This window comes from Podarcis vaucheri, assembly GCF_965113315.1.
Source record: "Podarcis vaucheri genome assembly, chromosome: 1".
NCBI lineage: Eukaryota > Metazoa > Chordata > Lepidosauria > Squamata > Lacertidae > Podarcis > Podarcis vaucheri.
The window spans coordinates 109,304,569-109,326,227 of record NC_138759.1 but is presented as its reverse complement, the minus strand read 5'-3'; the positions used below and the strand labels follow the sequence as shown (position 1 = coordinate 109,326,227).

Sequence of the window (21,659 nt, the reverse complement as noted above, 5' to 3'; positions counted from 1 at the left end):
GTTGCAAGGAAAAAGCAAGGAAAGGGGTATAAACAGCCTCTGCTGATTTCTTTTTGTTAAAAAAATAGCAGAACATAAAGGTAAAGGTACCCCTGCCCATACGGGCCAGTCGTGTCCGACTCTAGGGTTGTGCGCCCATCTCACTTAAGAGGCCGGGGGCCAGCGCTGTCCGGAGACACTTCTGGGTCACGTGGCCAGCATGATGAAGCTGCTCTGGCGAGCCGGCACCAGCGCAGCACACGGAAACGCCGTTTACCTTCCCACTATAAAGCGGTACCTATTTATCTACTTGCACTTAAGGGTGCTTTCGAACTGCTAGGTGGGCAGGAGCTGGGACCGAAAGACGGGAGCTCACCCTGCCGCGGGGATTTGAACCGCCGACCATACAATCAGCAAGTCCTTGGCACTGAGGTTTTACCCACAGCGCCACCCACGTCCCATAGCAGAACATATTGCAGAACAAATAGCAGAACAATTACAGTTGTAATTTGGGTTTGCTGTGTTCTAAAATTTAATCCATTAAATTCTATTTAAGGTACTTCAAAAAGGCGCAGAGTCACAGATGAGCGAGAACTGCGCATTCCTCTGGAGTATGGGTATGTAAGATACAATTTTGAATTAAACTTGTGATACCAGCTTCTTGTAATGCAGTAACATTCCTAAAGGTAGTGATTTTGCAATTTGTTTGGACGATGGTGAGTTGTTATTAACACTGAAGACAAAAGTACCCTGGCAAATGCAAGTTTCCAGGCCCATGATTTCCACGGTTACATGAAGGAAGAGGCACGTGTGAGAATTTATGCATAGGAAGGGGCTTAACCCAAACCCACATATCATCTCCTGAAACCCCTTTTTCTCTCTAGCTCATTTGTCACTTTTGGAGTCTGAACTGGAAAATGATTCAGAGCAACCTGCTGGACTATTTAAATTGAGATTATGGGTACTGGAACAGTTAAGCCACTTCCCTCTGGCTGATGCACCTCTGCAAGTCTCCCTGCTCCCCCGTTTGCCTTTTGTGGGGGGAAACAGAGTTGGGTTTCATATGTTTTCTTTGCAATGTTCAGTTCTCAATCTTCACCAAAAAGCTGAGATCTCGTACTGTATTAAGAATCAGACCCAAACCCCACAAATCACAGAATATGTTCCAGGAGTGAGGGGGGAGGTATAATTGCTCATACGTAATTTGCTGAAGAGGTGAATTTCCCCCCAGAGAGTCATAAAGCTTCCTGTGATGCTTTGTGCTTTGCATCGTCCATCCCTTTTTGTTTCTCTGAGGGGGCTTGCCAAGTTTGGGATGGGTTCCAGTAACTAAATTATTGGCAAGACATGTTAGTCCCTGCTGTAGAAGTAGAGCATCCGCTGTTTTTCAAGCCTTCATTCTACTTACTGACATTCACCATTGCTTGCATCTTGCCTACATCTTTCTTCCTACTGCAGTCACTAGGTAACGAACTGCATACAATATTTTCCTTTGGCCTTTTTCAGAGGCTTCTCTCTTGTGCTACGTCTCACTAGGCCCTGGCTAAGGATCAGTTTCCATCACCTCAGCTTTCTCTGCATCCTACAACTGAAATCTGAAACAGCAGCTCACATTGTACTCTTTCCTTACATTGAAACATTCCTGGTCTGCTTCAGCTGTTCAGATTTCACACACACTCTTTTCAGTAAGCTGTACTGTAGCAGTTGTTTGCCCTCAAGGGGGAACTTTTGGCCTTTGGGTGACTGCAGGGGCACATTTTTCCTGGTGCTTAATTTTCTGCATGCTACAATATGCCTAGCTCTGTTTAATAGCCCATGTGACTTGGGGAGTCATGGAATCATAGAATTTTAGAGTTGGAAGGGACCCTGAGGGTCATCTAGTTCAACCCCCTGCAATGCAGGAATTCTGCCCACAGCCGTCCCTGGGTGGGCTCGAACCACCAGTCTTCTGGTTGACAGCCAGACACACTGACCTATTGTGCCACAGGCTCTCTGACCTTCCTGGTACTGTAACTCACCTAACTCCATTAACTCTGAGTAGCAGTGACTCTTCCTTGTCTTTCTCAGCCAAACCACTTGAGATTATTTCAACAGGAAAAGCTAAACTAGGGTAGCCAATTTGGTGCCATCCAGATATTGTCAGACTCCAGTTCCCACCAGCCTTAGTCAGCATGGCCACTGGTCAGGAATAATGGAAGTTGTGCGTTCTTAGATTCCAACTTGGTTCTTCAGTTTACAAATATTATGACCATCACCATCACAGCTTATTAGCAAACTGGGAACCTGATTTACTTAGGAACGTAGGAGGCTGCCTTATACTGAATTAGACCATTGATCCAGCTAGCTCAGTATTGAGTGGCAAAGGCTCTACAGGGTTTGAGACAGAGGCCTCTCCCTGTTGTACCTGGAGATGCCAGGAATTGAACCCAATACCTTCTGAATAGAAGGCAGATGCTCTGCCACTGAGCAACAGTACACCTCTAAGTGGATATATTACCCAGAAGTAAGTGTGGTTTAACTCCGTGACTCTTACTCTTAGGAAGTTGTACATAGCATTACTGCTGTGCAGTCCAACTCTAGGCATGCTTGCTTTGAGGTAAGTTCAAAGGAACTTCCTCCCAACATATGTGTTGCTATAATGCTGTGCCTCTTTAAATTTATATATAATTTTTTTTAACTGCAGCTGGCAAAGAGAAACAAGAATAAGGAACTTCGGTGGCCGCCTTCAAGGGGAAGTAGCATATTATGCACCATGTGGCAAGAAGCTAAGGCAGTACCCTGAAGTAGTAAAGGTATATTTTAAACGTTATGCTTTCTGGTCCTTATTAAGCATGCACATAATTATTTAAATGAACTTTTTCCTCCACTAAAGTTCCTTGATACAAAATGGCCCGTGATGCGAGGCTAATGTACCTTAAACCTGCCTCTAAAATGACCTCTTGTAAATTCGTATCCCCTTGCCAGAATATGCACCAAAAAACCCCACACACATTTGACTTCTCTCTAACATTAGCTTGTACATCAAAGCTGGGTTGTAATGACTTAAAACCTGAAGTGGAAAAATATGTGATTTTTTCAGTATCTCAGCAGAAATGGAATAATGGATATCTCAAGGGACAATTTCAGCTTCAGTGCAAAAATAGGAGTGGGTGACTTCTATGAAGCCAGAGATGGACCGCAGGTATCCGCTTTTTAAAAAAGTAAAGTCTTTGATCCAAGGCGTAGTATCATAAATCTTAAGTGAAATATTTTTTTTACTACACTCTGGAGCATTGCTATTGTTAGCTGGTTCATTCTTGCAGTCATATGTGTGACTTTATGATAGTAGTTGTGAATGAGTGAGCACCTGACGCCTGGAAAGTGCTGGAAAAACCTTCACAATTCATTATCACCTTGCCAGGTGCTCAGCATCTCGCAGAATTAAATTTGGAAACTGCAGTCATCTAGTTATCATTGGCCTTTGAGGTTGAGTATATATTCCAGTACTCAAATTACAAGTCCACACTCCCCCCTTTGCCTTTTAGGTGGGCCCTCTTTTCAGAAGGCCATACAGTATATGGGAAGCATGATTCGGCTAAAACTGGGAGGAGTCAGGGGGTGGGGCTTATACATTTCATTTAAGAATGTCTCCTCTTTTCTCTGTAATTTGAGCACTGGTATGTCAGTTTAAATGCTTCTGAGATCAACTTTGTTATTTCATATATGTGGTAATTGTAAGTAGCTTTGTTCACATACACATGTTTTTTCTTTAGCTGTCTCTGTGGTGTTGGCTGAAATATAGAATTAAACATAGAGTTGTTTGTTCAGTGTGGAGAATGTATGATGAATTCTGCAAAGTCTACATAAATAAGACTGGGGAGGGGACAATAAACCCCAGGGAGGATATGATAAATGTGTGTTTTTAAGGACATTTTTTGTGCGTGTGTTTCATCTGTGAGACACTGTTCTCTGTTTTAGCTAACGTGCAGCACGATCCTTTGCAGGTTAATTTGGAAATTAAGTCCCACAGAGTTCAATGAGGCTTACTCTCAGGTGCACATATACCGGATTGTAGTTGTAAGGATTTACTTGTGTCCTCCCCCTTTCTGTCTTACCTTATTTGGACTTCTCTAATGGGAACCTTTTCTTAACCTAAATGTGCCTTTGTGTACCCTATACTTTGTCTTACATCACTTACTACTTGCATAATTGAGTACATAACTTCTTTTTGTGTAGTGGGCAGTATTTCATTCCTTATAGTTTGGGTATATGGGGTCTGTATATGGTCTCCCCTTTTTTTAAGGCAAGTGTGTGCAGATACCTGCCAAGTGCTCCCAAGTACTACGCTGAACTATTGGAGCAATTTGCTCATGGCTCTAGCCTGCTACAGCCTCCCCACATAGGGCACACCCTACAAAGCCAGGTGTTGCCAAAAAAAACATGAAATGGGGCAGAACCACACACTTGGGAAATGACACTGTCTCGGTTTTTGTCCAGTAGGTGAAGGAGAATTGAAAAATACGGCTTCCCCTGCTAGTGCTCAGTCCTTTAAAGTGGTCAGTAGAGCATAGCTGTACATGTAAGTCATTGCAGATATTGGGGCTAGTTCACATAAACAGCCGATGAGGAGGCAAACCTGTTTCTTGACAACTTCAGATTACAGATTGGGGCTCACTTGACTGATGTTCGTCTATTCAAAAACATCTCTAGTGATATAAAGCCAACATGTCAGGGAGAAAGCCTGGCTAGAACATATCTTCTTGACATGCAGTTTTATTTTGTGGAGGGGTTATATTGTTGTTATTTTTTACAGTGAGGAATGTTCACGGAACAAGTTTGCCACCTCATCTGCTGTTTTAAGAGAACAAGGCCTCAGGGTATAGCTGTACTGCTGCAGCTATAGCAGTCATTCTATTTCCTTAATGTGGAACTTTAATTCTGGGAGTGAGGCTATAGATTTTGACAGCAAATTCACAGAATCCCCACCAACTACAGTTCCCAGGATTCTGCACAGAAAGCCATTATATAAAAATTACCAAGTTACCCTGAGAACATAGCATCGCTACACATTGGTGGTGGTTGGGTTTCCCCCTTGTTTTTACTGCCATGGATTCACCCAGGCAGCCATGGAGATTATAGCAGTGTATAATATTTGCAGTTGGTTAAAATTTTGTAAAATCGCAGGAATATCTCGGAACAACAATTCCTAATTCTCCTTGGGGAAAACTATGGCAGTTAAAATTGGGGTGAAGAAGGATAATAGATCATGGTTTAGTCAGCTTGGCTTATAGATTGCAGTCTGGATATGTTAGTGTACTGTTGGACCAGTTGACAAGTTTCCCTTTACAAATTACTCACCAGGTACTTTTTCAATTAATTCCTTCAACATTTCTTGCCAAACTCCTATGCATTATGAGTCTGAGTCTCTTCTTGAAATCAAAATAAACTCAGTATTCTGTCTGCTAGGATGCATGGCTGCAGTGTTATTAGACACACCCCAAATTATTAGCTATCCTTGTGCAAGGTTCCCTGCAATGAAAGTTGTGCGTAGAGTACTTTGCCTTCTGAAATGCTCCCCTAACAACTCTGTGTTATTGGACATTGGATAGAGTTCTGCGCTAATAAATGTAATGTGTGCAAGGGGATGCGAGGGTTCCAGGTAATCTTTCTTCCAGTTTTGATTAGTAGAAACGGTTTCACACCAAAAAGAAAATACGTTAGATGTCTCCATTGAAATGCCATTACCATACAAGCACATGTACTGAAAACCAGGAGGACAATTGTATCAAATTGCTTTTAGATTTCTTCCCAAGGAGACTCTTGCTGTCTAGTTCTTGGTACATCATTGGTTATATTTTGCCAGACACACATTTAGATCGATTCCAGCCAGGCAAGCAAGATTAGCCTTTTGTTTATTCAGGGTGATAGCTCTGAATTCATGACCCTTGTTTTCACTTTGGGTGGAGGCAGGAGCCATTTAAGAACCCTGGAAAATATGAGAACAGGTGCATTAGAGTTAGAATGGAGCAATACAGAATATGAACTTTGGAAAACACTAAATGAAGGTAAGTAACTCTTCAGTGTTAGGGAACTTTTTATTGTAATGTGTGTGCATTAATGAGAAGTGCAATGTGCTTCATTCAAAATAGCAGCTTATTTTTTTTCTACAGTGTTTGCCAGCATAAATGTGCTTGTTGTACATGCTTTCATATATGTCTATATATGTGTGACTTCTACAAGCCCCAGCTGGTATTGCAAACTGCATTTGTTACTGTGTGCGATGGGATTACTGAATCACTGCTCTTCGTCACCAGTGAACTCTTGGTAATCTATCCTTGTTCCCAGTTAAATGTGAGTTACCATGCTTAATTTTAAAGCACACAAATTAACTTTGGAACGATGAACTCTGATGTAATTAACTTCAAATCAAAGGTATGCAAGATATTACCCCATTTGTCCTAATTTTACTTTTACTAGCGCTTTGTTTCTTTGGTCAATTTGTATGCTTCAAAATGTTGAATATGAGATTATGCAATAAGTGAACTCAACTCAGGAAATGAGAACTGTGTGTGGAAGCAGAATACTACACGTGCAGCTGGTGCACAGCACAATTCTATATGTATCTTACTCTGAAGCATCAGCCCCATTGAGTTCAACCTGTTTCAGTACCAGGTGCTCATCCACACTGCAATGCTCATTGGGTTGGATGTGTGTTTTTGGTACAGGGAGGGATCGAATGAATGAGCAAGTATAAATTTAGCCTGTTGTTGTTACTGTTTACTTATCCAAATACGGAAGTCTTGTAAGGCTCCCTTTCTTTAGAAAGGAGCTTGGTAGATTGGGTTCTTGGTTCTGGGGTTAACAATGATAAATTAATTGTGGCCATATGGTTTGTTTGTTTGTTTAATTATTTTAAAAGGCAGTGGGAACTAGATGTCTAGTCTAGCCTTTTCCTTGACATGTTAGTTTTCTATGCACAGGGATCTTCTTTTTTTTTGTATAGGGGGGTGGGGGTGGGTTTCCAGTCCTGTAAGCCTTCCTCTGCAGTCTGAAGTGTCACAGCACAGATATAGAAATACAGGAAGCTGTTTTAGACTGAGACAGGTGCATTGGTCAGTCTGGCTCAGTACTGTCCACACTGACTGGCAGCATCTCTCCAGGGTTTCAGGTAGTGGACATTGTCAACCCTATGAAGATGGTAGGGATTGAGACAGGGACTATCTGCATGCAAAGCAGCTGGTCTACTTGTGAGCTACGGTCCTTTCGTTTATCCCCTCAGTGAGAACTGGGTTATGAGGAAAACATGAGATACACAGTTCAGAAGAGATCAGACTTCTGTGCTGCTTTAGATAAAGAAACACAATACTAGGCTCCTCTTGTGTAAATTTGATGCAAGCTGTTCCTAAACTAAAGGCTGTGTTTGAAAGCTACAGGAATTTAGGATATGGAGGGTACAGATGCCACATGGTGAAATGTAAGCAAATGGAATCATTCTCAGCAGAAATCCTGAGGTTTCCACAGAATGAGATAGTGAGAAGAAGGGATTAAAATAAATTGAAAATTTCAGATCAGTTAAAAATGTTTTTTTATGGTAGGTGGAAACTGATTTCCATAGATGAACATAACGTGTTTCTGAGAAGACTGTAAGGCAATAATGAGTTTCAGTGTGAATTGATTGTAAGAATGTCCCAAGTACAAATTATCAAAGATAGTTTCATCATGCTGACCAAAGAATTTGAGACTTCGTTTTTAGCAAACATGTTCGCCTTTTGTCTCAATGTACCCTTCCAAATGGAATAATTAGACAAAACAGAGCAAAGACAATGCAACACTGATGTGTAAGCAACAGCTAATCGCTTTCATTAAATACTAATTACTGCCAAGTAATTTCATTTGGAAGCAAGCTATTCAGAACTTCACGAATGAACTTAAATAAGAGTACAAGGATGTGAAGGGGCTTGAGATATATGCTGAATCAGGTTTATACACCAATGCTAGCCGAGGGGCCTTTAAATGTATATAAGTGTTGCTGGCAGGACAGCAGCTAATTCCCCAGAAAAGACCCTGGTTTGCCTACAGAGTTTTGCTGGCAAAGATGTACCTACTTCCTGACAGTGTTCCACTGGTGGGAGTGAGGGTGGGGAGTGGATCACAAGACCCCTCATCCCCCAGGACACCTTTAAAAACAGCCAAGAGATACAGCTGCTTTGTAATGGAAAAAAACAACAATACGTTTCACTTTCATTGGTGTCAATGGGAGAGAAGTGGAGAGCAGGGCAACTTCCATACGGGGTGGAGTGGGGAGAAAATTCTAGGCCGCAATTAAAGCCTAAATTGATTAATCTGCCAGTTTGATCAGTTCAAGCTTGCAGCTCTCACACAGATATATAGACATATGCTTCGGTGTGCGTTTTTACATGTCAGCTGAGTGCACATTTTTGTTGTTGTCCATTTTGCGTTTATAATGACTTCCTGTGAAATATATTAATTACAAAGGGGATGCAGTGGTGTTTGCTGAAAGAAGAGGAAGTCCTTCCTCGTATCAGAGCTATGGAAGGACGCAGAGGGCGGCCGCCGAATCCAGAGAGACAGCGCGCGAAAGAGGAATCGAAAATGAGGCGTCGCAAAGGTCGACCTCCAAATGTTGGTAGCACTGAGTTTCTTGACAACACAGATGCTAAGCTGTTAAGAAAGTTACAAGCCCAAGGTAAGGATTTTATTATAACTTCTCCCGACGCATAGTAAAAGGTGCCTGCAGACAATTTATATTCAATAAGCAAAGAAGCCTTTTGGTTTATGTATTGTGTTAAGGACTTTCCAGGTTCACTCAAGCTCCAAAATACTCCTTTGAAATGTCCCAATTTTGTGGCTCTCTACTGGCCTATGTTAGTAGGGCTCCTGTCTGCCCATTTGGTGGCCAGCAGGAAGTCAGGAGTACTGGGAGAGCTGGGCAGAGGGATACCTCCACCTAATCCAGCCCCTACTCCCCTACAGTCTGTCATAAGAAGTTTTCGGATTCCCCTCCCCGACAAGCTTCCTGCCTGTGTTATCAGTTCCACATCCACAAAAGGTTTTATCTGTTTGTTTAAGAGTTTTTCGTTTTCATACTATCAGCAAATAAGAACAGAATATATTACTACTTCCAAAGCAAGGGAGAATTCTGATTAGTCAAAATTATAAAATATTTGGCTTCATCAGAAACAAATTATGTACAAAGCGTGGTATTAAACTGAGGTTTACTCAGAGTAGAACCATTAAAATTAGTGGAGCTAACTTTATTAATCTTAGTGGGTCTATTCTGAGGGAAGCATGGTTAAGTGCCACCCAAGGACAAAGGAGGATAGGATACAGTTAATTGTTCCTTCATTCCTGTTTCTTGGCAAGTACTTGGCATACGTCCCTGGTAATATGTATGAATTTTAATAAATACCTGTGGAGGTTTTGTTTTCGTTTGCTATTATGCTATGTATTTTTGTGTGGTCTTTTGATGAAGGGTATATAATTTTAATTTATTATCATTATTTTTATTAGTAGTAGTAATAGTAGTAACATGTAAATGCAATTCACACATATTTTCCTGATTTAGGGTGGCCATGATGTGAAAATCTATTCAAATGTTGGCCTTGGGGGAAGCAATTCTCTTTTTTTATAGATAAAATGTGTCTCTCTGTGTGTCACCTGATAAAGGCCCTATGCTGTCATTTAATCAAGAGTCATATGTTTTTATCTCTGTGACAAAATTGCTATTATAAATTATTGTAGCATTATGACTGTTTCCTGCACTGTTATTGGTCCAGCCATTTTTATTATTATTTTTCTGGTACACATTCCGATCCTAAATAAATTCCCATCTGCAGTATTCCTATGGTGAATACATGATTCAGTAAACATGCTTAAAATTCCTCCCTACCTATTCTTCTGTTTATATTTTTAAAACAATGTGAGCTGTAGGCTCCTGTCTTTTCTTCCACATTCCACTTCCTTTTTTAAAAAAATAATAATTTTAAATTTTTTTTTTGTTTTACAGTTTCAATTAAACATGTTACAAACTTTAAAATATCCATTGACTTCCCTTCTCCTCTTTCCATGCATATTTTACAATAACCATTCCAATCAGTTTTCCACTATTACATCCATCAGCCACTTCCTTGTAACTTGGCTTACACACACATACACACATTTTGGATTGTGTGTATATCCAATTTACCTAATTATAAAGCATTCAGTTCTGCAGTCTGGAAGGCTTTGTCATTTATGACACGGTTTGAGCTTGCAAAACTCCAGGTTACCAATACATTATTTCTCAAAAGACTTCCCAGTCTTGTTTCATCTAGTGTCATAAAGAGTAACTCCCTAAATGTTCAGGGATGCCAGAAACTAGTCATACAATAATTTACTTGGGGAAATTGATGACACACACACATAGGCATTGCATATGACCAAGGTATAAATGCGCCTCTTACACAGTGTGCACATCTATTCAGCAGAATCTTCTTGAAAGCTTGCTATCCCTGGCACAAAACCTTACTTAGGACAATGATAATGAAAAACTTTATTATTATACTTACCCTTTAGAGATAATTGACTCCTCAGGGGAGAGGGGGAGTAGCAAGCAGAATATTTGGCAGTCTAGAAGACTACAAAACTACTTACTTCCCAATATAATGTTCTCTACTGCCTTGTCATTACCCCAAATGAGAGAATTTCTGTGGATAGTTTCAAAAGAATGGAAGGAACTTTACCTTCCTCCTGGGGGTGGGGGCAGGAAATGGTTGTCATCAGTATTTGTGCTGCTTGTATATTTACATAAGTACCTCGGAATGTGGTGAACACCACAGAGCTGAGTTCAAGCTCATAACACTTACGGAAGGGGGATAATTATCCTAGTCTTTGGCACATGCTTTAGAGGACATGCCAACCTTCTGAATAGTCTCGTTTCAATGGCTCCTGATTCCATAAACTGGCACATTTGTATAGATTCCAAAGTAGGTGCCTCTGTGACATAACTATTCTGCCAGTAATTCTAGTCTTTTTTTGTAAGATAACTTGTCGTGTAGATTGTGCTGTGCTGTGTATAAATATTTCATGTATAATTGTAGTTTTTGCAACTCTCCCTTCACAATTGTTGCTTTTATTGCCCCCGCCCCCCAAAGCCCAGCAGTTCTAGTAGGAGCAGCAGGGCAGAAATCTCCAGTGTGGGCGAAGGGGGAAGGTTAATTCCTGTCGCTACTAGAAAACCTTGTGAGATGTCTATGGAGGCAAGGGATGTATTTCAGCTTGCAGCAACATGCTATTCAGTTACTGACCGAATAGCTGGCCTTCCTTGTAGTGTAGGCAGCTGGCTAATGCACAGTTGCATACTTGCGTGGTGTTGGTTGAGGTTCCCGCTGCCTTCACTACCATTTCTGTATGTAAAAGGTAAAGGGACCCCTGACCTTTAGGTCCAGTCGCGGATGACTCAGGGGTTGTGGCAATCATCTCACTTTACTGGTCGAGGGAGCCGGCGTACAGCTTCCGGGTCATGTGGCCAGCATGACTAAGCCGCTTCTGGCGAACCAGAGCAGCGCACGGAAACGCCGTTTACCTTCCTTACCTATTTATCTACTTGCACTTTGATGTGCTTTCGAACTGCTAGGTTGGCAGGAGCAGGGACCGAGCAACGGGAGCTCACCCCGTCTCGGGGATTCGAACCGCCGGCCTTCTGATCGGCAAGCGCTAGGCTCTGTGGTTTAGACCACAGCGCCACCCGTGTATGTAGTTTCTGGTAAATACAGGAATTTGGCCGTCCCTGTTGTGTCCCTGAAGTGGCAGCTAGTGGTTGCTAGCAATGAACTGCTCTACCAGCTTCTGCTGGGTGGAAAGGCTCCTGTCAAGTACAGCACATGCTGTCGTTGCCATCCATCTGAGAATTCCCAATTTTGTCCTCTCTTGGGGATCCTACATGCCCACCCAGGAGGAATTTTGCATTTTAGGTGCATTTCTAATAGCGGGATGGGGAAACCTGTGTTGATGTTGCTGAACTGCAACTCCCATCATCCTGCCCGTTGGCCACGCTGGCTGAAGCAGCTAAGGCTGCTAGAAATTGGAAGCCAACGAAATCTATAGGGCCATAAGGTCCCTGCTGCTGTTTCAGAATCTTTTTTTTTTTTATGTGGTGACTATGAATCCACTGTATATGCAAGCTGAATTTCAGCCTCTGCATTCTGTTAAATTCCCTCACTGAGCTTTAAATGGGAAGGAGGCACTTCCACATAAAAAGAATCCCCTCATTGATCTTTTAGCATCCGAGATGACAGTCATTATTATTGTAATACTTTTTCATTTGCCGACCCTGCTCCCTAAAAAGGGAATTGCATGATGCCTTGAGGTGTGTGTGTATACGCATATATACCCACAGAGACACACACACATTTACACCTAATCCTCTTCCTTCAAGATACACTGAGGTATTAACAACACAAAAGTTCTTTGAATGAAATCATGGGGTAAGGAAATCCTCAAATCAGACACTTCTAGGCTAAATGCACACAAAGCAAACACAGACTTCTTCCATATTTTCTTTGATCCATGCAAGATTGACCTTGTGTTAATAAAAAATATTTATTGTACCCTTAGTATTTTATTTTTTCTCTCTTTGTGTTTCAGAAATTGCTAGGCAAGCAGCGCAAATCAAGCTTTTGAGAAAACTTCAGAAGCAAGAACAGGCCCGAGCTGCCAAAGAAGCAAAAAAACAGCAAGGTAAGTACTAAACTTCTAAGAACCTTGCAGACTCTCGCAGATGAATTTTTGAATCCATAGATATTAGTTTTCCATTATTCTGCACTTATTTACTGCTGACATTTTTTTCTTTCTTTCTCACTCACAGCTATTATGGCTGCAGAAGAAAAAAGAAAGCAAAAAGAGCAGATAAAAATAATGAAACAGCAGGTAATTTATGCCTTTCAGGTTTCAACCGTAAGCATTACCAGATACGTTATTCTGATGGCATGTATGTGTTTAAGCAGGACTGTGAGCTGAAAACCTAGCCTGTTCTGCTTCTCTGTCCTTTGGTAGCTTGATGAACTATAAATTTTAAAAAGACTCACACACAGCTTAATATGAAGAAACCTGCTGGTTCTGCTTTTCAAACATGGATATACATCACCTGCTGATAGATGTTTACAGATCAAGTTGATGTTAAAGGGCAAGGGGAGCAGAAATGGTCAAAAATGTCGGCAGCCATGTTTAAAGGCTTTTGTTGCTAAATATATTTGGTAATGGATCATATGACAAACTCATTAGAATCTGAAGGTCTGGGATTTCTGCCAAAACAGAGTCTTCTTTAACTGTAAGTTAGCTGTGACAAAAGACTGAATCACTCTGGTTTTATCTGACGGAAGGCACGAGCAGGCTAATAAACCATTAAGCAAACTGCAATGTCAGACAAAGCATGAATGATACTTTTACCGTGTTCGTTCCATCGAGTTTTATCTGAGAGACCTTTCCAGTTTCACCCTGATCTTAAACGCATTATGTTAAATTTATCCTTTTTGTAAGTAGTAGTAGTATTAGATTCTGGTCTTCATTTATGTCGCTGTTATTAACAGCCATTTACAGTTAGCACCTTAAGGTTGTGAAATAGGTTGTACAGTTTTTATCAGGAATCCTTACACTGGACCTAGGCAGTATGGAGGCACAATATACCATGAATGTGAAATGAGGAAATTTACAGCCCAGTTCTGTGCATGCCAACTCAGAGGTTAGTCTTGTGGAAGTCAATAGGCTGGTATTGTCCATAAATGAACATATACACACTTACCTGGGAATATGCCTCACTGAACTCAGTGGGATTTTTTTTCTGAGTAGGCATACACAGGATTGAATTATATATTTGTCTTTATAAGATGCTTGCTATAAATGCACAATATATTTCAACAATTGTCTCAGGTAGTTGATTTCCATTTGCATGCAACATATTGGGAAGTGCAGTTGAAAGAAAATTACGGGAAATGTTATGATGAATTTCAGTAATCCATGCTAGGATAATTAAACAAAATGGGGCTGCTCATTAAAACAAACTTTCAGACTGCAATAATATACGCAAGTAAGCCCCACTGAGCAGAAGCATATAGGATTCAATGGTTAATATGCTATAAAATAAAACATAAAAACAACAACAAATTATTTAAATACATTAGTAGCAGGAGACCAGCTAGGGAGGCAGTTGGACCTTCAGATGACAAGGGATTAAAGGTGTGCTAAAGGAGGATGAGGAGATTGCAGATAAGCTAAATGAATTGTTTGCATCTATTATCACAGCAGAAGATATAGGTCAGACCCCACTGCCTGAACTAACTTTTTGCAGGGAGTTTGATGAACTGAGGCAGATAGTGATGACAAAAGATGAAGTTCTAGGCCCCCGGGTTTTTTTGGGGGGGCGGGAGGACGATGATGATGACATGACAAGTGGAAGTCTGGATGAGCCCTTTGAGATATTTAATACCACATTGTTACCACAAGTGCCTGCAAATCCCTAACCAGCTGGAGCAAAATGTTCATCCTTTGCCCCGTTCATGTCGCAGGTGTATGGCCCTTGCCATTGCACTGCTAGTTCAAAGCACATTAAATCAAGCCTGGCTTATCTAGTAAAGCCTGACAGAAGGTGGTATGTTGTCACATCCTGGAAGCAGGATTGGATGGGTGGGCTGTAGAGGAAATGATCCGCTATTACTTCTGCTTAAAATCAATGAAAGCTTTTCTTCTTGTAGGAAAAGATTAAGAGAATTCAGCAAATCAGAATTGAAAAAGAACTTCGGGCTCAGCAAATATTAGAGGTATAACCAGTTCAATGAAGCCAGCTTTTAGTGGAATATGCAAGGAAGAGTCTGTTAGAGGAATTCATCAAGTGTTGTATCAGAGTGTCACACTGTCTGTCATAAAATAAAAATAAAAATATCCCAATCCATCCTTAAACTATGGCTCTAAACCTGCAAATTCCTAAGTCTGGTACATCAGTAAAACCATTTGATCATGCACATTTTAGGGAAGCGCATGCATCCTGGATATCCATGGGAGTAGTAGCTATGTTTGACCCAAAACAACAAAGTGTTCTGCAGCACATAAAAGATGAACAAGTTCAAGACTTGGGTTCATTTTATCATGTGCACCAAATTCATTTTACATCTGATGAATTGGACTTCAGTAATAAACACATTAGTGTATAAGTACTCTTTGGGATTCTTCTGGAGCGTGAGATGTACCTAAAAGACTGTGGGTTGAATCCAGAATTTCTGTGAGCAGAACCCTGCAGGTGGGATGCTCCTGCTGGAGAAAGGGTTGGGAGGGGAGGGGAAGATTATCAGAGATTCTGCCTTCTCTCTGCAGCTCCTTGTGTCTTCTGAAAAATTTTCTGGAGGTTTGAGGGATTGAACAGAACATGGGAGGTGATGCTAGAGGGTGCAGGAGGAGGGAGAATTGGTGAAAATCGTCTTTTTTCCTTGCTCTAGCAGGAGCCTCCACGGGATTGCAGCCCCATCTGCAAACGGAAGAATCCCTTTGCAGAACATAAACTCTGGACCCAACTCTATAGGTGTTCAATAAGTTAAAATGCAAAGACAGAAAAGAGAAATAAAAAGATTTGATTGAATTATCAGAACAAGCAACAAGGATTAAGAAAGCACCTTTGAAGTTGACATTTGAACAGCATGTTTCTAATCTTAAAAAGTATGCATGTTTATACTTTCAAAAGATTTCTTAGTCTCTGTTTCGTAAACAGTTGGTTTGTATAATGTATCCATGCCATGTATAAAGTATGTCAGAGGGAATTTAAATTTAAGATTTCTATTTCAAATCTCAGTTTCTGATCTGTCTGGCAACAGATTTCTTTTTATTCTTAGTTGTCATACTAGTTCTTTAATACATTAAGCAGGGAGTAATGTTCTGATAATGTGCCAGTAAGCAGTTCCTTACCCCTGGCTTTAATTAAGTTCTCGAAATTATGTCTACAGATTAGGTATATTCAATCACTAGAAAGCTTTAAATTATCAACCAATGATTCCCCCCCCCAAAACCCTGCTATTTTAGAAGAAAAGTAATGAAAGTTCAGTCCTCACCAGTAATTTTACATTTTCATTTTGATATATAAAGTGTCCCTTAATTGTACATTTCCACTCCCTCTACCACCAAAACTCATGAGTTTTTCACAATGCAGAACGTACTGAGGAAGAAATCTGTTATGATGTACACATTATGTGTGGTATTGTTTCGCACCTTGTGAGGCATGAAGCTTTTGTTCTAGTCTGAGATTACTTTCAAGTTGTAGTGGTGCCATTGCATGACCTTGGGACCTGTTTTGCATGCACAGGCAAAAAAGAAAAAGAAGGAAGAAGCAGCAAATGCCAAATTATTGGAGGCCGAGAAACGAATAAAGGTTAGTTTAGATAAGCACCAGAGTTTTTATCTTCCAAACACACACACACACACACACACACACACGACTGTATGATTGAACACATAAGCCAATGATATTGTGTCAAAAATGTAACAGAAATAGATCGTCGGAACGTATCCAGTATCTTTTATTCTTTATGCATATGTGTCTGTGTCTCTGTATGTTTTGTATGTGTACATGAAGTGTTTAGAAAAATATCACTACATTTGTAAGCTTACCTGATACACAGTTTGTGTGTATGTAGTAAAAAAAAATCATTGAAAAATGCATGTACTAGTTTTGGGTATTTTCTTGGGGAGCAGCACCGATGGTTTAAATGAAAAACACCAAAGCCAGTGTACCAAAGTGCTATGTTCTATCTGCACTGCACAACAAGGATTTTGGGGTTTCACCTTCCCAACCCCTTAGTTTAATTTCTGTCCCAAGCAGTGCGAACCCCTCTTTCAGGTCAGATGCAGCATCTGAGAGGCTGTAGCAGGGACAGGGTCGGCTACTCTTCTTTGTGCAAACAGAAGCACATGCAGCTCTTGGGATGGATCCTGGTTTGAGTCCAGATTTACTGCTCTGCTCATAGAAGGAGCTGTGCATTCACAAGGGACCCCTTGCGTTTCTAACCTGAACTCGGGTTCTTTCTGAGAACCAAGCAGTAAGTTTGGAACCAGGATTTGGTTGATAATTGCATACAACTTCTGTGTTGCATAGAATATGAAAATCGTACTTGATCATTGACCTGCAGCATTTGGAAAGCATGTAATCTTACTCCTGATCTTGACATGACTTAATATTCATTCCAGTGCCTCTTCCATTCATTCTGTTTTCAAGGTATCCAAAACGCTGATTCAGGTTATTATAGGGGGGGGGGGACAGAAAAGTGGGGACTAAAGAACATGAAAACCCTACATGATGGTGGGGGGGGGGGATGTGGAAAGATTCATTTATCATATATTTGATTTTCTTTTTTCATGTTTTTAAGGAAAAGGAAATGAGAAGACAGCAAGCTGTTCTTCTAAAGCATCAGGTTTGTACCGAACACTTAATGAGAAAAATAAATGCTATTTTAATGCAATATAGCTAAACTATTTTGGAGGGCAAATCTTCAAATTTTCTTTACTTTTTAAATATATATATATATTTTAAAAAAATATTTATTTCTGCTTAAATGTTTTCCTTCACCTTATGGGTAAATTTGCTTTGCTTTGGTATTGGGAACTTTTGGGGGTTTTATAAAGTGGTTTTTTGACTCTTTGTGATTTCTGTTTCATAATATTGTGCCAACTCTTTCTACCAGGAGTTGGAGAGGCATAGACTAGATATGGTATGGGTATGTTTATTTTTGTACATCTAACACCGCATTGTGATTTGGTTGTGATATGGTTGTCATAGCAATGCATAAAATGTAGCACTGGCTGCTGTCATATTACATACTGCTGCATGGCTTTCCAGCACAGTGCATTGCATACATCTGCTTGTCTTGTCTGTAAAAGCAAAACAACACGACTTACCTTATTATATAAATTGACCCCTATGACTTCTATGCAAGGCTGCTGCCTTGATATCAGGGTTATTGTTGCCATAGTACTAAGTTGGACCGCAGTACATATTTGGAGCCAAATTTTAAAAAATTATGTGTTTGGCATATATTAGGTTTTACCAGCTATTTTCACTAGGCACCTTCTGCATTTGATTCTGGGAATCCTATTTGTTTCATTTTTCAAACGAAATTTTGTTTTTCAAAACTTTTAATAATATCGCACAATTGGGAATACTTAGTCTGAATTGGATTGAAGAGCATGCTGTCCTTCATAATGCAAAAAAATTAAAATAAACCCACATTATCTTGTTCCGATAATGAATCTTGAAGTTTTGTACTCTTTTGCATTGTGTTTTAGTCCAGGACTCAACACAATATCCTTAATCTATGGTGCGGCTTCTGTGTCTTACCTAAGCGCAACAGTAAACATGATCAGCTTATTGCATTCTTATTCGTGTATGACTAGTTTTATCTGAAACTAGTTTTAAAACTGACAGCTTGATTTCAGTCCCCATCGACTGCATCCTTAATTTTATATTCAGAGATACATATTTACTACCAATATGTAGTCAAAATGCTTTTTATTTTATTTTTTAAAATCTAAAAGAAACACTTTTGTTTACTTTTCAAAGTATCTGCATTAACAGTCTTTTGCTTAATTGGCCACTCCATTAGTAATTGCAGGCTTTCCGTTATAGCAGATGTAAGGTAACTGACCTGTTCCAGCCAACCATTATGCTTTTTTTTCTGCCAGCTTCTGAAGGAGCCTCACAACTGACCATAAGTAAATCTGTATGCTTCTGTTTTACACTGTCTCCATGTTCATCGCTGTACCTTTTTTGCTTTCAGTTGTCCTTGTATTTGCTTTCTAAACCTGAACTAAAACATGCACAAACTTGGCTATTCTCGTCTTTTATTTAGCATATACCCCTGACTTGTCTATTAATGCTAAACATGTCCTGTTGAGCTTTTTGGAATTAAAAAAAAAAAAATGTGATGCCTGAGGTGGGAGTACTGCTTTGTTCTGATTTTATCTGCTCTAATAGGAACGGGAAAGGAGAAGGCAACATATGATGCTTATGAAAGCTATGGAGGCACGCAAAAAAGCTGAGGTGAGTACAAAACTCTGAAACGGGATATTATTTTCCTCGTTCTTTGTACAGGGGAAAAAGGGAAAAAATAAAAATAAATCACAATTCTGAAATGGGGTGATAGCCCCCCCTCCCTTGTTCTTCGCATAGAAGCTTTTCCTCGCTCTACAATATATATATATCTTTTAAAATCAGAATTGATAAATAACTTCAAGGGCACAAAATCATCCTATGTTGAATGGGGAAAATGTATTTGCTTCCTCTGTGTTTTGCAGTTAGGTCATTTCATACTTCTAAATTTTATGTGGCAAAATGTGATTTTATTTCTCCCCAAGTGTATATATAGTACTTTCCATTAGGTTTGTTGGTCTTATTTTGTGGATTCTGAAAACTGCCATAGTATGGAGGTAACTATTTGGTTCATTATGCAGATGCCCGCCTGCCTGCCTGTGTAGTCTGACCTAGTATGCAGAAGAGACAAGGCTTGGCATAGAACGTACACAACACTCTCAAAACTATGGGGTCCTAGACCTGATGTAAAAGCATTAGAATATAGAATATGCAACCTTAGAGTAGCGAGGAAGAAGCCTTTCACCAGTGGAGGTTTTGAAAACCTGCAGCTGATCACAGGGGTCACTTACCTATATAATGTAAATGAAAGCAATTTGTAAGTTCTAATTAATAAACCGTGTAAAGTTTTTGAACAGTGACACTGGAGACATGAACTATTTGTAAATCATGGGGGCAGATCTACCATTGTGAATAATATTCCAAAGCAGTGTTTGTTTTTCTCATCCCCTGCACCTGAGGAATCGGACTATAACTCTGGTGGGTTTTGCCATCAGCATTTCGGTAGGGTATGGCATTTTCTTCCCACCTTACTTTCAAAGCATCATGCTGTACTGTACCCTTCTTTTGTCCTGATTAATGTAAAATTAATGAATCTGTTATGCATTGCAGTTTCTCATGCCCTCCTTCGTTAGATACCTTATATCCTTCAGGATTTACTTTTAAGCTCTTTTAACATTCTGTCAGACCCTTTTGAAAGGCAATCTCAAAGGACAAGGGATCTTCCTTTCTAAATCGAGCATGAGATACAGTCTTGGACAACACCACCTTCACCAACATCCCCCATGCCCTGTTCCATGTTCCATTCTGCGTTCCACATCTGAAGGCCCTCCAAAGCTTTGGTAGGGATATAGGTGGCTGTGGTGGAGAGGAAATGATGGGGAGGTTTCCTTTACTGAGTTTCCTTCCCTCTGCTTACCTTTGGATCCAAGCCTTGGTCTTTCACTTACAGTGCTTATATAGCAGTTCCTATTTCATTCCTGTTTTACTGGTGCCATCAATTTTAGAGGTATGGGTATGAGATTTGCAGCAAAATATTTAAGGGTTGGGCCCTTATTTAATATGATACTTAATTTTATTTAAATAAAGTGCTTCATTGTTGGATTTTGTTAAGGAAGGCTGTCAGCAGGTAGAATTATGAAATACACTGTATGACAACAGCCTATAAAACAAATAAGAGCAAATTGGCCCAGTTGCAGTGTGCGCTATTAATGATCACACATCCATAGGCCAGCATTTTAAAAGTCCGCAACTTCATTTTAAAATTCTTATTATTTTTCCAAATCTAATCTCTCTAAAAAGTCTAATTGGACATACTGCAAATAGAGATGATTAAATAAAGCAAAATCACATATAACTAAACAGTTTGCAGTTAAAAGGAATTTATCTCAGTGTTGTGAAACGCAGCAAGAGGAAAAATCCATTCAGATATGTTTTTAAATTGCATGAGACAGATAAAATTTGATTCAGCGAAGCTTTTCAGATTTCAAAAGAATCAAACTGTAGCATGCCAATTCCCTCGTCTGAAACAAGAGCAAGTAGAATTTATTTCTGAGTCCTCTTGTAAGGGAAATCTAGTAATGCTATATCTCGTAAACGGCCTCGGCCCAGTATACCTGAAGGAGCGTCTCCACCCCCATCGTTCTGCCCGGGCGCTGAGGTCCAGTGCCGAGGGCCTTCTGGTGGTTCCCTTAATTGCGAGAAGCAAAGCTACAGGGAACCAGGCAGAGGGCCTTCTCGGTAGTGGCGCCCGCCCTGTGGAACGCCCTCCCATCCGATGTCAAAGAGATAAACAACTACCTGACATTCAGAAGACATCCCCTGTTCAGGGAAGTTTTTAATGTGTGACATCTTAGTGTATTTTTGGTCTTTTGTTGGAAGCCGCCCAGAGTGGCTGGGGAAACCCAGACAGATGGGCGGGGTACAAATAATAAATTATTATTCTTATGTTTTAAAAAAAACCCCAGTCTACTCTGACTCCTAGTGACTCTTCAAGGTCTTGGATGGAGGAGGGTCTTTTGCATCACCTGCTACTTGAACTTTTTAACTTCTGGTGCCTGGTCCTGAACTTGGGTCCTTCTGTAAGCAAAACAGGTGGTTTACCACTGAACTCCAGACAGGACTAAACTGAACTAAAACAAAATATTTAGCAACTGTGAAAGATGTGTTCAGCACAGCACCCCAGATTATTACTTTTAATTTTGAAAATGGGAGTTTCATACCTTTTGAAGTACCATGTTTGAAGTACCTATTCAAGCAGGCTTTTGGATTGTGTAGACAGAGCCAGATTAAAGATTGCGAG

At 40.2% G+C, this 21,659-nt stretch overlaps 1 protein-coding gene across 16 annotated transcripts in view; it reads left to right on the top strand.

Moving 5' to 3' along the window:
• The window catches only part of BAZ2B (bromodomain adjacent to zinc finger domain 2B), a 194,458-nt gene that overhangs the window by 132,075 nt on the left and 40,724 nt on the right, over window positions 1-21,659 (top strand). For 9 of the 16 annotated variants that reach the window (XM_082196983.1, XM_082196984.1, XM_082196988.1 and 6 more), the window contains 11 exons: window positions 536-596; window positions 2,663-2,771; window positions 3,059-3,160; window positions 8,455-8,665; window positions 12,604-12,696; window positions 12,824-12,885; window positions 14,706-14,771; window positions 16,301-16,366; window positions 17,361-17,405; window positions 17,676-17,702; window positions 18,965-19,030. In XM_082196983.1, coding sequence (XP_082053109.1) covers window positions 536-596; window positions 2,663-2,771; window positions 3,059-3,160; window positions 8,455-8,665; window positions 12,604-12,696; window positions 12,824-12,885; window positions 14,706-14,771; window positions 16,301-16,366; window positions 17,361-17,405; window positions 17,676-17,702; window positions 18,965-19,030 — 908 coding nt within the window. The remainder of the gene's footprint in view (window positions 1-535; window positions 597-2,662; window positions 2,772-3,058; window positions 3,161-8,454; window positions 8,666-12,603; window positions 12,697-12,823; window positions 12,886-14,705; window positions 14,772-16,300; window positions 16,367-17,360; window positions 17,406-17,675; window positions 17,703-18,964; window positions 19,031-21,659) is intronic. The other 7 variants (XM_082196981.1, XM_082196976.1, XM_082196980.1 and 4 more) reach the window with 4 other exon arrangements.